At 39.5% G+C, this 15,562-nt stretch overlaps 1 protein-coding gene across 5 annotated transcripts in view; it reads right to left on the reverse strand.

The window, feature by feature from the left end:
• CCDC191 (coiled-coil domain containing 191) overlaps window positions 1-15,562 on the reverse strand; it is a 102,556-nt gene that overhangs the window by 53,668 nt on the left and 33,326 nt on the right. For all 5 annotated transcript variants that reach the window (XM_060298075.2, XM_060298077.1, XM_060298076.1 and 2 more), the window contains exon 8: window positions 6,632-6,822. In XM_060298075.2, the coding sequence (XP_060154058.1) occupies window positions 6,632-6,822 (191 nt within the window). The remainder of the gene's footprint in view (window positions 1-6,631; window positions 6,823-15,562) is intronic.

Genomic DNA, 15,562 nt, shown 5'->3' on the forward strand with positions numbered 1-15,562 from the left:
TAACAGCAATTCTGCCAAGAGCATATTTCATTATATATAATTGCTTCTTTCTAATGCAATGATAGATAATAAATATGATTGACTGATGGTTTTTATAATAAAAATACAATATAGGTGGTAATAAACATCTATATATAATATTTTACTTTGATAAAAAAAGAAAGTATCTGAGACTGAATAACCTTGAAACAAAAATTTTAAAAGAAATAAGAATAATAAATCAGGTAGCAACACAGGGTAAGAACAAAGCTCCAAAAATATCAATGTCTAAATAGTAAAACAAACAAAACACCTGATGGCATTTTACTCAAGTAAGTGGAAATCATGTATTTCCACAGACTAGAAGACATATGTTGCTCTGTCTAATTAATGTAAAATTTGATTTACATCAATCTGCTTAGGAAGGAGGAGTGTGAAATTTACCTGATGAGTTAATTTCATGTTTTTACAGCATAAACAGCCAAAAGCCACACTGGAGTTCTGACTGTCAAGGAGAGGGTTATTTGGACAGTATGAAAAGGCAAAGAGAAAAATATTTCTGGTAAATATAACAAAAAGACTAAACAGTAAAAAAAAAAGGGTGGGTTAAAAACTGCGTGTTAATTATTGTGTTTAGAGCCTTCTCTATCATGATCATGCAGGAGATTTGAAGATGTACTTAAGATATCTATGTTCATGGGAAGGGTAAGAACACAGAAGCTAGGGATCCAGAGACAAGACTGGTTGTACTCTTGCTCGCTTGCAGTTCACTTCAGCAGAGTGACAATATTGCAGATAAGTTCATTTCTATACTTTTTTTTTAAAGAATGGATGCACTTATAAAGTTATTTATTTATTTATTTTTGGCTGCGTTGGGTCTTCGTTGCTGCACACGGGCTTTCTCTAATTGCCACGAGCAGGGGCTGCTCTTCACTGCGGTGCGCAGGCTTCTTATTGCGGTGGCTTCTCCTGTTGCAGAGCACGGGCTCTAGGCACGCAGGCTTCAGTAGTTGCAGCACACAGCCTCAGTAGTTGTGGCGCACGGGCTTAGCTGCTCTGTGACATGTGGGATCTTCCCGGATCAGTGCTCAAACCCACGTCCCCTGCACTGGCAGGCGGACTCCCAACCACTGCGCCACCAGGGAAGTCCCCATTTCTATACTTTTTAAATGATGACACTAAAAACACAAATATTTCTGAAAGTGAAAAATCACTTAAATTTCTTAAAAGCTTAGTCAGATGTGATTTACTTGGGCACGCTAACCCAAAGAAATGGTTCCACAGTTCCCAGATAATCATAAAATGAAGGACAGAGTTTCTTTATGGAAAACATCCTATCCCAATATGTTTCCAAGCTGAAATCAGGGAATTTCTGGCAAGGGTCTATAAACTGATCATTATAATTATACAACTGCATGCAGAGAAAGACTGTCTCTAAAGAACTAAGAATATAAGATATATAGGTTTAAATAGGAATTTAAATATGAACCAGGATGCTTAGAATCAACACCTCAAATGATACTCAGTTATTGATGCACGTTCTAAAACACAGTAGTCAGAAGAACACCAACTAGATATAGTACACTGGGCAAGCAGCTGAAAGTATCTAAATTCCTCCTCAAAGATGGTGTCACTCTAACAACAACAACAAGCCCTATACTGCCTATCCTACAGGATTTTGTTTTTAAAGATGTGATTAAATTTTAAAAAGAACCTGAAAATATAGAACAAATTCACATGTAAGGTAATAACACTACCTTAGGACAAGACTACTAGATACCTAAGAAGTGTCTTGAATTTTTTAAAGGGAAATGAGAAATGACAAATAAATAACCACATACTACTGATCTGATTGAGTGCTGAAATCTGAACAGAACATAAAAATAGCAATGATGCAAACAGCTGCATTTGGGACGGGCAGGTTCAGCAGGAATAGGAATGTATAAGCTAATGCATTCAGAAATGCACCAGGCAGCCCCCCAGGGAAAATGTGGAAGATAACACAGTTCTGTTTTAAAGAGCTTTAAAGTGAGCCAGTCAATGCAAGTCCGGTCCTCCTGCCTCTCTGGCAGATACCAGGAGCTTTATCAGCTTCAGATGCCATGCAATTTCTAGCCTCTCAACTGGATACCCAGGAAGGGCAATGGACCATGACTAACAGAGGTGCTCCATAAATGACTGTCCTAACGCAGGCTGAAATCAGGAGTGCTGGGAATGGGGAATATCTAACAGTCTCTTTTCAATTCAGTCTCCCCACCCCTAGGCTAGCCTGGCGGGTTCACCCCAGCCTCTTCCCACACAAGCTGCATATGTGCTGGTTTACCAGTTTTCCCCTAAACTGAAAAGTGCTCTCTTCCACTTAGCCACGATCTGTCTCTCTCAGAAGATGGGACCAAAGAGTTTCTATTTTTAAAAAGCTGCTTGGGGGATTGTAATGCATGATAGCCAAGTCTATGTCACTCCTAAGTTTTTATATTATTGTGCCTTCTGTTGCAATTATTTTTAGTATTTGGGTAAATTTTTAACTTCTTCACTTAGACTGAAAACTCCTAGAAGGCAGGAGTACCCCTGCTGGTACTTAAGAAAGAGTCTAGGGACTTCCCTGGCAGTCCAGTGGTTAAGACTCCACACTCCCAATGCAGGGGGCCCGGGTTCAATCCCTGGTCGGGGAACTAAGATCCCGCATGCCTCATGGCATGGTCAAAAAAAGTCTAGTACACAGTAAGCATCAGTAAAGCTGACTGACTGAATATATGCTATCAAACAGAATAAATGAATGAGTGAATGAATGAATGCCATGGTTTAAGGGACATCATAGGGCCAGTTTTTCTACTGGCCTGCCACTGTACCCTCAAATCCCCATCACTTACATTTTGGGCACTGTTTCCAGACAATGCCTATTAATGTATAAGTTTCCTGGGAGGGATAACATCAGTTGAGGAGTACAGAGACAGAGCATGAGGGGACAGAGGGACACAGGGAAGAGATAAAAGCCTGTTCCAGGAAAGGCCCAAAGTATTTGGTACTGAGTAACAAGGCTCAGGAAGGGTGGGTAGAGGATGTTGAAACAAATCCTGCTTCTTCCCAATTTGTCTAGGGCTGGCTGTAAATTGAGAGAAGAAGGGAGAGAGGAGGAATGAAAGATCTGGAGCCAACTTTCAGAAGTGAATATGCTAAAGAATTTAAAAATAGTTCAAATTCCCATACCACCATGTCCAAGGGTCTAATTTAGCGTGTATACCAGAATTTTGTTGTATTGCCTGAGTGACTGAATCCTTAGTTAGAGTTTGGGAATATTTGTTAATGTTGCAATTGTATTACAATATTGTATTGAAATTTTATAACACCATTACCATAACTACTTTTAAAAGAAAAGAGACGGTCAAAAATTCCTATTAGGGAAAGCAAGGTACATTTTTTAGAAGAAATACATGGATGACCTTGGAGTGGAGTGAGACTCTGAGCACAGGCTCGGTAAGAAAATATGGTGGCTGGACTTCCCTGATGGCGCAGTGGTTAAGAATCCGCCTGCTAACGCAGGGGACATGGGTTCAAGCCCTGGTCTGGGAAGATCCCACATGCCGCGGAGCAACTAAGCCTGTGCGCCACAACTACTGAGCCTGCGCTCTAGAGCCCGCGAGCTACAACTACTGAAGCCCATGTGCCTAGAGCCCATGCTCTGCAACAAGAGAAGCCACTGCAATGAGAAGCCTGCACACCGCAATGATGAGTAGCCCCCGCTCACTGCAACTAGAGAGAGCCCGCACGCAGCAACGAAGACTCAACGCAGCCAAAAATAAATAAATAAATAAATTTATAAAAAAGAAAATATGGTGGCTAAATCATGAATGAGAAGAAGCGAGGGATCTGTTGTTGCTCCAGAGAGAAAGTGGGAAGAACAAAAAGGAAAGAAGGCAAAGAAAGAAGCCCAAAAGGCTGGGCCCTACATAGCCAGTAAGAGGAAAGCCCAAGTGGCAAAAACAAATGCGGATTCAAGAGCTGGAGGCTAAGGACACAGCTGACATCTGAGAAACAGACACAGCAAATGATTTCCATGTCCAGGTGGATGGGCCGAAGAACCACCTATGTCTTGCCAATCTGGTAAGAGTTTAGTTGCTACAATGAGCAACCCATCTACAATAAATGCGCTCTATCCCTCGATCTCACTATTTAGAAAAAAGTGCTTGAAAATGTTATGGAGTTAAATTGCAGGAGAGGAAGCAACTGAGCTCTTCATTCATCCACTAACTCACCTATTATTCAACAATTATGTATTTGGTGTACACAGAGGAACTGGGAGAGACTCTGATGAGCACGGTAAAGAGGGTCCTAGCTCTTCTGACACCCCCGATCCCACTGACATTTCTTGGTTTCTGCTTGTATTGATAGTAGCTACCTTTGAGCTTTTTTCTCCACCTCTATTATTCCAACCTTCTTTGAACAAAATCACCTAACAATTTCCTAAAACAATCTCTAGAACAAAGAACAACATGCAGAGAGCCTGGGATCTGTAGGAAAGCAGCATGAAGGACAGTTTGTATCTAATAGCTCCTTTCTTATATGTTTCTAGCATAACCTGTTATTTGTTCATTATTGCTCTTGTTTTACATCTATAATCATCTGACGTCAACTGCAATATAACTGAAAAACATGACTGTCTTAGGGAGCCATCACCTACATGCTATTTAACTAGGAGCAGCATGTTATAGGAAAAAGCATCTGACTCAGCATCGAAAGGACCAGGCTCTAGTCCTGGACTGGCTACTCGTAACTTTATGACTTGAGACAGTTGTTTATCCTTTTTGTGCCTTACTTTTATCATCTGTAAAATGAGGGGCTGGATTAGATGCTCCTTGAGGTGCTTTCCTACTCTAAGAACTTTTTGCTCTAAAGTTTTATAGTAAAAAAAATTATTATAAGTTAAATATTTTCTAACTCTGACAGTTAAAAAAATGTAGCACCCATTCTGAACATTTAAAAATAGACACTTGAAAATAATTCACAGATATGAGACAAGAAGTTCTAAGAGGATCTTTAAAAAAAATTGGCACATAATGCTATTATGAAATCCCCATTTAGTCCTTTTATATTTAAATAGTTTAATTGGAATGGAATCTGAAGTTCTTCAGATTTTTCTTCTACAAGTTTCTTCTGGCATGTAAATTTCATAGACCACTTTTACCTTTAACATCTTAGTTGCCACTCCCTCTATGCCCTCACTCATGATGCTTCCCCTTTCCAACACCTCCAGTTTCTCTTCTTTATCCAACAAATCCAGCTTTGAGTAAGTTATCATCCCAATTCCCTGGATCAATCACTAGGTCCTGAAAATTTAGACATAAATTGTGAAAGAGCTTTTTTTTTTTTCCCCACTGAAGATTTCCCCCAGCATAGTGTAGGAAAGGAAAACTGTCTAGGTCACCCTCCTGCTTAAAAACCTTCAGGAATTCACCTTTATTTACCTAAGAACGCCTAAACTCCTTGCCCTAGCATTTAAGGCCTTCCACAAGTTGATGAACTTGACAACCACATGCTTGATGATTTCCAGCCACACGTAATGCCATTATCTCATCTCCCTCTTTCTACCTAGGAATATCCTACTTACTGTTCAGAGCCCAGCAAGACCCATCTTCCTGATAAAGCCTTTCCGGACACTCTGTAGGAGCCTCCCCAGTTACTTCCCTCTACTCAGTTCTCAGCAGCAGAAGGAGATGCATTACAAAGTTTATGATGTTAATCCATACCTGTACTGTTTCTAGATCTCGTTTTCCCCACAAAACTGAGTTCTTTGAGGACAAGGGGCCATGTGTCAGGCTCGTAAGTATTCTCCCCAGGGCCTGATGCTGTCACAGGAATGCACAACTCCAGGGGGCGCCATTCCCTTCTACATGACGATACTTTCACATACCATTCATCCAATTTTTCACCCAGAAGGAATAACAGAGTTGCTCGTAGAAAAGTGATTAAACGTAAGACCGTGAACTGCTCCCTCCAGCTCCCCCAACCAATAAACAAATGGCTCCCTCTACATCTATGATTTCGGTTCAAGAATGCAAAGTTGACCTTGGAAATGAAAAGAAGAAAATGTATTTGATTTTAGGATGAAGGAACAAAGAAAGTTTTATTTGAAGGCAAATTCTGTGTCATTCACAAGCCTAAGAGGGAGCTGATATAAAGGTGTCCAAAACATCTAAAGAAGGTGTGGGGGAAGGGAGAAATCACCCTTGCCAGGTCTGCCTTCCCAGATGAATGTTCCCTGTCTCCCTAATTAACATTCTGTGTGCAGACAGTGATTTCTCTCAATGAGAATTACTACCGCATAAGCCAAATTCTGTCTTCTAAATTGTAAGATGGTCCAGAGTGCAATGATACTACATCAAAGGATAAGGGAAAAAGCATAATACTTGCTTCCTTAAAATAGGAAAGCATGTACATTGGTATATTTTAATCAAAATTTTTTTTTCGCTTAAATTTTCCATTACAATTTTCTAGTTTGGGATGTAACAGAGAAAAACAGTGATTATCATATATTATAAGTAGATGAGATGATTCCAGTGAAAAGCATTTTTAGAGCTTATTTCTGGATTCTTCAGGAGGAAAGATGTCCTACATAAACATACTAGAAGGATTTTCATGGCATAAGTAATAGTACCTGTTTTCTTCCCTAAGGTCATTTTCCATGGCTTGAGTCTCCCGCCTCAACTTCTGGGATCTTGTGTAGTCTCTCCAGGCCCGCAGGACCTTCAGTTGCAACTTCCAGTCAGACAGGGTCCCAGCTTTCCCCAGCTTAATCCTATGATCAAGAATCAGCTTGTGCCAGGCAGAGAAATACCGTTTTTGACACTGCAATGGAAACATTAGAAAATCAGTACTAGGGTTTCTAATATCTACTATTAAGAACCCTGTCCTCAGATATCCGCCTCACACTTTTTCTAACAAATCTAGGAACTGTTGTCTTGATGGAAGGGGAACAGACAATTGTTTTATGCTCAAATGACAAGAAAGATTCAAGCCATGCAACGAAGGCACTATCAGCCTCATGGCAAACTAAAACATTTAATTCTCATTGTAAGGCACCAGTCCTATGCAAAGCTGGAGTAACTGTCACAACTAAGATCTAAGTTAAGGGGCTTGTTTGAGAGACTTGAAAGGCCTGCTTCCAACAGATCTCCCCTGCCAGGCTGTCTTAGAGTTCAAAATACCATTAACCATTATCACCACTGATGTCCTGCACAAATGAACATGGGAGATCCCACAGGATGGAATGGGGTCTCTGGTCCCTGGGAACAAGATGGCTAAAAACAGCTTCAGCTGGGCTACCACTGACCACGTCAGGGCTTTGGTGAACACTCCTACAGAAGCTAGATACGCGGGCTGCTTGTGTTCTTCCACTATATGTATCTGACAACAAATCAGACAAGGTCTACTGACCCTAAGCATGTCTCCAGAGAAGTACTTACGGTCCTAGGCTAAGAAAATCTCTGCGATCTAGGCCTTGCCTACATCTTCTATCTTCACAGCAAACTTTATGCTCCTACTATATCAAATTACTTTCAGCTCTTGGTCTTATACCAACCACACTGTTCTGTGCTTTTCTATCTATGGTCATAGTAATTTCTCTGTCCTTTTCTGCCCTCTCTCTGCCTATTTCAAGAGTCACCTCTCTCAGGAAGCCCTCCTAATACCAATCACTCTCCCCACATGTAAGTGCCCTTCCACTGTGTTCCCAGAGCAACCTATGCTTTCTTTAGTCAAAATGGTCATCACACTGTGTTATAATCACCTGTTTACCAGTTTCCACGAGACTGTGAGCCTCCAGAAGGAGGGACTGGCAGATCTGAGAGTACCACGTGTGAGGAACACTGAAACACAAAGTAACCTCACAGGAAGTGACTCTGGGAGGTATAGGAGATGCCTGCTGACCAGCTTCGAGAACTTGGTAGCCATATCAGGGTCAGCCCTATTTATTGCTTCTTTCTCTTTAAAAATACTTGTCTTTCACTATTTCAACATTTAGTAAGCTGTGTTTGAATTTGGGAATTCTGAAAAAAGTTGTTTAAGATATAATCTCTATTTTTGGAAGGTTATAGGGAGAGAGAATACATAAATTAAAAGACCAATAACATGAGAGAGCACAGGCTAGACTTAGAAATAGCCCATTTGGCCTGAAATATTTTCTACAAAAGAAACCAATTATATTCCCATTTAGACAAACTACAAAATCTTCTTTAGTATAATTTTCCATTAGGAGAAACCATGGCAGTCTTTAAAAAGCCCTGTTCCCTTTCCATTATGTCAAACGAGGGCTCGTTTCCTAGACCTTTGCCTTAGATTCTGTGGAAGGAAAGGAGGGAAGGAGGGAGAGAGCAAGAGAACAGGGAGGAAGGGAGGAATGAATGAAGGGAAATTTGCTGAATATAAGATATGCCTTCAGTCATAACAAGGAAAAGACACACAGCTTCCTGGTTGAGAGGGTATGCTTTCTGCATTATTATTTGCTTATCTATCCCACAAAATACAGCATGGGGAAAAAAAAAACAACAGTGTTAACTTGTGCACCATAGTCAAAAGAAAATCTATCTATTTACCAGATTCATTTAAGAGATTCTTAAAAGACTTGATGAAATAGTCTATGTATGGGTAGTTATCTCTAATTTTAACTCCTGGAATATTTCTAATGATTAAATAGTACAAACATAATCCACCTTGACAATAATAGCACTATTAATAGTGTCCTTCTTGGATTTCCACATTTTTTTTCTCTAGTCCAAAGCATTTCACATGTGCTATTTTATTGACTCATAGACCATCATTACAAAATAGAGAGGCTGCAGATATTATGATTTACCTTACCAAGCCAAACTTCAAATAGAGAACGAATAATGACTATATTCACAAAGCAAAGAGTTAGTGGTATACCTAAGGCTAAATCCAAAACATTCAGGCATCCTGATGACCCTAATCTACTAGGCAAAAAGTCTCTTTTAAAGAGGAAGAACAAATTACTTGCTTGTTTTCTGAAAGTTGATATACAACTTACTACAGTAGAAAAGCACTGCTGGAAAATATCTGAATTTAAGAGGGGGAAAATTTGAGTCTGTAAATGCCATAGTCAATATATTTCTTTAAAAATACTTAAGTTTAGACTGTGAGAGCAAAATGATCGGTTTTGAAGGTCTATAATTCAGTTTCACTGCACAGAAGTTAATAGCAGCAAAGTGACATACTCATACAGTAACTGCTTTCTTGAAATCAACTTGCCATTGGTTTTTTTTTCCTGCCTACTCAAAAGAGCAATCCCATTTAAATTAAATTAAAAAAATAAAAGTATGAATCAAGAATAGCCACTTAGTTATTCTTGATTCACAGCAAACATTATTTAGGCAAACAGGAGTCTGATAAATGTGCTTGGAGGAAAATACTTGGGAAAGGAAAACATTCTTGGTCCTGTCTTCTCTGGGAGAAGATGCTAGCACTCCACTCCTACTTAGAAGGGACAAGAAGTGGCATAGTTCACAGTCACCATCTATTCACATTTCCTATTACCCTCCCCCAAGTGGCGTCCCTGCAGCGCTCAGGCCTGCTTTTCCTCTTCAGTTCTACACTCGAACTACAGCAGTGCTCTATCCCTTTGCTCTTTGAAACAAGAACTATTATTTAAAACCGCAACTGGTCATTAGAGGAACACCTTCTGCTTAAGCCAGATAACTTAATATTTGAACTAGATGGACAACTAGTCTGACCTTCCTCCGTTTCTTACCTAGTACTTATTTCTGCACCATGTTTTTATTCTGATAGATTCTCAAATACAGTCATGCGTTCTTTTAGTAATTTCTACCATCTCTTTATTATAGTTGTGGTGATAATTAAGGCTTGTTACAGGTAAGTAAAATACTGAAAATCACTGTAGGAAGAACTGCTCCTAAGTACATAGTTACAATAATTTTTAAAATAAAATACTAAAAAGTGAAATTTAGAAAGTTTTTAAGTGAAATGCTTTTCTCCTTTCAAAATCAAAATCTTCCATGAGCCATCATTTGGTCATTAAGGATTCCACTCAAGAGAAGAAATGACAGTTCACCCTGCTAAATTTATTACCTGCACTGGAGTTACCCTCGTTTTGTTGGCAAGAAAAGCTCTTCCCTGAAGTGTAATCACACTGCTGTCACTGGGAATGATTGACGTTAGGTGGAACAGCAATTTGCTATCTAATCTTCATTGTAATTCTAACCCTGTCACTAGAGATGCTTGTTCTGATTAATGAAGTGGGTAACTCATCAAAATTCCTCAGCTATTTCCCTTTTGTCAGAAAGCTCAGTGATAATTGCATCAAAATTCTCAGTCATGGAAAAATAAACAATGAATTGTAAAGAGGACAAAAATGTCAACAAGTTTACAATTTATTTTTGCCGAATGGAACTAACTGTGGTGCAACTGGTGGTCAAGGGGGGCTGGACAAGGACCAAAGGTTGGAGATAAAGGGCCCAGCTGACTCCTGGCTGCTCCCAGACCCAAAGGAACAGACAGATGCTCTAATACTACCCAAGAAAGCCGTCCTCCACTCCTTTTTTCCTTTTTGAGGACCACTACAGCTAGGCAGAAGACCCCACAGATGCTAAGAAGTATTTGATGGGTGGAGAGGAGGATCTTGTTCATGACGAAATGAATGCCCCTGGGAAGAAGCAGCACTGAAAAGCAGTCCCCTATATCCCATCATATCCCTGATTTTCATAATTTTGCCCCAAAGAAAAGAGAGGAAATCACTGTGTCCCCTACCGCCAACCATATACACTCCCATAACTATTATAGATAAATATATTAGGGAAAATACATTCAGTTTTCAGCACACTGTGCTAAGACCTGGACTTGCTGTTGGGTTCCATGGAAAAGCCTAAACTCTGACAACCACTGCAATGTGAAATGGTAACACTGGCTACAGACAAAAAGCTACTTTTGTTATATACTGGAAGCTGTGATGCTCATTTTACTCCTGTATTTATTTTTTTCTCCTTCATTTTTTAAACTTAAAAAAAACCCTCACTCTATTACAGAAATTTCATAAACATACCCAAAAGGAGAACAGAAGAATAAACCCCTCACTCAGCTTCAAAAATTACCAGCATTATGCTGATTTTGTTTCATTTCTCTTCCACTCACTTTTCTTTCCTGGAGTATTTAAAAATAAATTCCAGACATCAGACATTGTATCATTTCACCCATAAATGCATTGATATGTATTACTAACAAAAGGACATGTTGTAAATTCTTCTTAATTCTGCTAAGAAGTTTCAATCAATAATATTGCTGTATTTATCTAATTCTGTTTCACTGCAGAAGTAGCAGAATTTCAGAAAGCAACTGCTTAGTCTCATCATATTAAATTCTTAACCAATAAAATGCTCTGGGATCTTTTAAAGAAGAATGACCACAATACAGCCTATAACCTGACTAGAATAGGGCTCCTTTCCCAACAAAGCCTGAACCAATTTCCATGACCTCATGTCTTTAGGGAAGGCAGGACTACTGCTCATCAGCTTCTCTTTCATCTTTCTTTCCCTTCTAGACCTTCTTCCTCCCTCTACAATCTCCACTCTCTGCCCATTCTCCCCACTCCAAGCATGCCCCACAAACATACACTATGCCAAAGGTACAGCTGACCTCAGAATATATTAGACAAATGCTGGATTCACCTCTAGGGGTCTCTGACAGTAAGGCGATGATGTGATGTCATTTGTTCCTCACCCATATGGTTCTTAAGATCCGTATAAATATTCACCTGAAATTTCTAGTGTTTAGGGGAAAAGATACTCTACTCTGCATAATTTTAGAGAATGGGCTTCACTTATGCCAAAGGCTCTTTTCTTAACTTTTTAAAAGCAGAATTTAATCAGTACTTTTTCCAGAAGACAAAAAAAAGAAAATCAGATACTTTTGAATTAGAACCTCTGGGATCAAAATGGTGTTTTGAAAAGCAAAACACTCTTGCAATGTTTTGGTAAACTGGCTCTCGATGTCCCTTCTGTGAGAATGGAAAACCCGGGTTACTCACAGGGTAAGGAAGAGTACAATAACAAACTAAACAACCTCTTTACCAACATCAACAAAATTTTATTTGGAAATTTTCCACAGAGTGGCTGTATGAAGTTATAGATAATAATGCACCAAAGCCCTCCTAAAATGCACAGCACACAATGTCCTTGGCAATATGTTTAGAGGGGAGAGTTACATGAATCCCAATATTCTTCGTGTGTGTGCCCAACACTTCTCTTACTCTGCAGTTTTATTTGCAAAGAGGTTTTTCCTTCATTTTCTTACCCAAACGTAAGACAACACTGCTGAGACGATAGCAGCAACTGCTATGTTTCAGCTCAGGAATGGTTGTGTTTCAGTGCTATGTAGGCAGTCCTGCTAAAACTAAGATTTTTGGGGAGGAATCAGGCTGTATAAATGAGGTTCTTAACTACAGTTTTCAACACCTTGAAAGAAAGAAAAAAAAAAAATGCAGGCTTCTCTTCTATGGATTCCCACATTCCCTCAGTTTAGTTCAGGGCAGCCTCCTGGAAGGCACTATGCCACAAGCATAACATCAACAATGCCTCCTTTGGGTCATTATTATCTTATCCTCTAACAGAGGTAGTAAACAAGCAACTCAAAACCTTCCCCCCCTAGAATTAAGATTTAGTTAGTGTCAACGCATCTTTCTTTGCTTTCAACTTTTATAAGCAGGAAAGAACATAGATTTTTTTATCTGAAGAAAACATAAAATGTATTTCAGAATAGGGTGAGAATTAAGAAGGCCACTTTCCAAACAGTATAAGAATTTCATACTTAATCCCTTGTTGTTTCTGCTAATTAGCACTGACATGTGGATTGCTGAATCTCCCCAAGAGATTTCACTGCAAGATCAAAGAGAAAGTAGGATAGGATGGAAGTAGAAAGTTTCTATATAAAAATAAGTGTTTTTGACAAAATAAAGAGACCTGGCAATGAAATGAGTGGGAAAGAGGCATGAACAGTGCTGCACCTGAACTTGTGTTTTGGTAAGAGAGCCTGCTCTGTTTCTCTCAGAAAGTCTCCTATTAAATAATGTGGCCCACGCATAGCACAGGGAGATCAGCTTGGTGCTTTGTGACCACCTAGAGGGGTGGGAAGGAGGGAGACACAGGAGGGAAGAGATATGGGGACATATGTATAACTGATTCACTTTGTTATAAAGTAGAAACTAACACACTATTGTAAAGCAATTATACTCCAATAAAGATGTTTAAAAATAAATAAATAAATTTCTGACCCACACACTCAAAAAAATAATGTGGCCCAAATGTGATGTTAAGAAGTTGTTTGGCAGAACAAACCCAGAGTCAAAGCACAAAGAATACAGGACCTAAAAGGGCCTGAACTAGAGCAACCCTTAGAAACAGATTCTTTGAAGTCTTCCTGCGAATTATATAGTTTGCCATTGGGTTTGTGCCAGTGAACCATTCTGAGGGTGCTGACAGGAGTTTCCTGCTATCTAACTGCTCACTGCAAGCCAGGTAGGCATTTTCCCGCTTTTTATTCTGTGGTCATATTTAGGCTGCTGAGTATCCAAGTTTCATCACCCAAGGGCAGCTTCAGCTCCTTCACAGCCAGGCTAGGAATGTGGACTGGGACCAAGATAATGAGCCCAGAGGGCCTGCTACTCTGGTGGTGTTTACCAGAGGACATCCTGTCTCCAGCCAAGTCTACGTAAAAGCCTGAGGAGTGTGGAAAGCGGATTTCCCCCTGTGTCTCAGTTATACCCACATACACTGGGGAAATCTAAATTAGAGGTTCACTAACAGTAATACACATGAATAACATAATCACATGGAAGGGGAAGGGGAAGAAAAGAACCAACCTAAGTAACTCTGGAAAACAATTTTGGCTGAGTAAGGCTGAAAACAAAAATAAGTGTACAAATATTACACTGTAGCTAGTAAATTTGTTTCCACAGCAGTATAGGTTACCAATTCTGAAACTACTTTTATAGTATACTAGGACTAAACAAATAAGTAAATATAATTTAGATAATAAGCTCCAGGTATAAACAAGCAAGGGGGAAAGGCTACACTAAAACCTATGGTGTTAGATTAGGGTTGAAGTTATTGTTATGAACTCACAATTATTTTAATATATATACAGATAGATAGAGAAATAAGTGACAATTAAGGAAAGGGGAGGAGAGCATGACCCCCGTGTTGCTGCACTGGAATTGGATGTATAAGTATGATTTAATGGATTTTAATGTGTACACATATAGATAGACACAGAAACAAATATAATGTGTGTGTATGTGTAGTTAGTGTATGTACAACTATTTCCCAGCTCTGTCTGCTGAGAGGGCCCAGAAAACATGATACCCCAGTAGCAGTGAGCACAGCTAGTACCCAGATCTTGGTTTCCAAATATTATTCTCCAACAAATGGAACCAGGGTTCCATGTATTGATAGAAGTGGTTGATTCCAGAGCTAGGGCAGGGAAAATATAAGATGAGCCTGGAACATCTTGTGGTGCCAGAGAAATAAAGGATTTTTTCAAAAAAGGATTTTGAAAGGGCAAAAGAGTCAACCTGAAAATTTTCCCAGTGGCCAAGGTTAGAAAAATTTGAGAAACAAAGTAAAAATAATACTAGAATATAATCCTTAGGATAAAGTAAATATCCACAAGTCCATACTGATACAAATAAACAACTGAATAAATGAAATAAATAAATGGGGGAGAAGGGACAGTTTTTCCTTCTAGAAGAATTTAAATGAATACATGGAGACAAGAAGGGAAATACAAAATCATCATTAGACAAATATCACATTAGTTATTGTTACAGGCAAGACCCATCAATGAATGCTAAAATTAATAGGTGAAAGTTTACAGATAAACAGAATATTTGCATAGTTTCACAATATTTCCTCTAAGACATTTATGAATTACAAAGGGAAAAATAGTAACTTTACAGTGGAGAAACCCAGCAGACACAATCTTAAGTGATCCAAGTTAACATCAACAATAATAAGACTTATTAACGTCATGTGGAATTCCCTGGCAGTCCAGTGGTTAGGACTCCGCGCTCTCAATGCCAAGAGCCTGGGTTCAACCACTGGTCAGGGAACTAAGATACCACAAGCCGCATGGCATGGCCACCAAAAAACAAAAACAAAAAACAGAGATTGGCTCAAGATGGTGGAATAGAAGGACGTGCTCTCACTCCCTCTTGCGAGAGCACTGGAATCACAACTAACTGCTGAACAATCATCAACAGGAAGAACTGGAACTCAATAAAAAAGATACCCCACATCCAAAGACAAAGAAGAAGCCACAGTGAGATGGTAAGAGGGTCACAATCACAATAAAATCAAATCCCATAACTGCTGGGTGGGTGACTGACAAACTGGAGAACACTTATACCACAGAAATCCACCCACTGGAGTGAAGGTTCTGAGCCCCACGTCAGGCTTCCCAACCTGGGGGTCCGGCAGCGGGAGGAGGAATTCCGAGAGAATCAGACTTTGAAGGCTAGCAGGATTTCATTGCAGGACTTTGACAGGACTGGGGGAAACAGAGACTC

This window comes from Globicephala melas, chromosome 4 (genome assembly GCF_963455315.2).
Source record: "Globicephala melas chromosome 4, mGloMel1.2, whole genome shotgun sequence".
NCBI lineage: Eukaryota > Metazoa > Chordata > Mammalia > Artiodactyla > Delphinidae > Globicephala > Globicephala melas.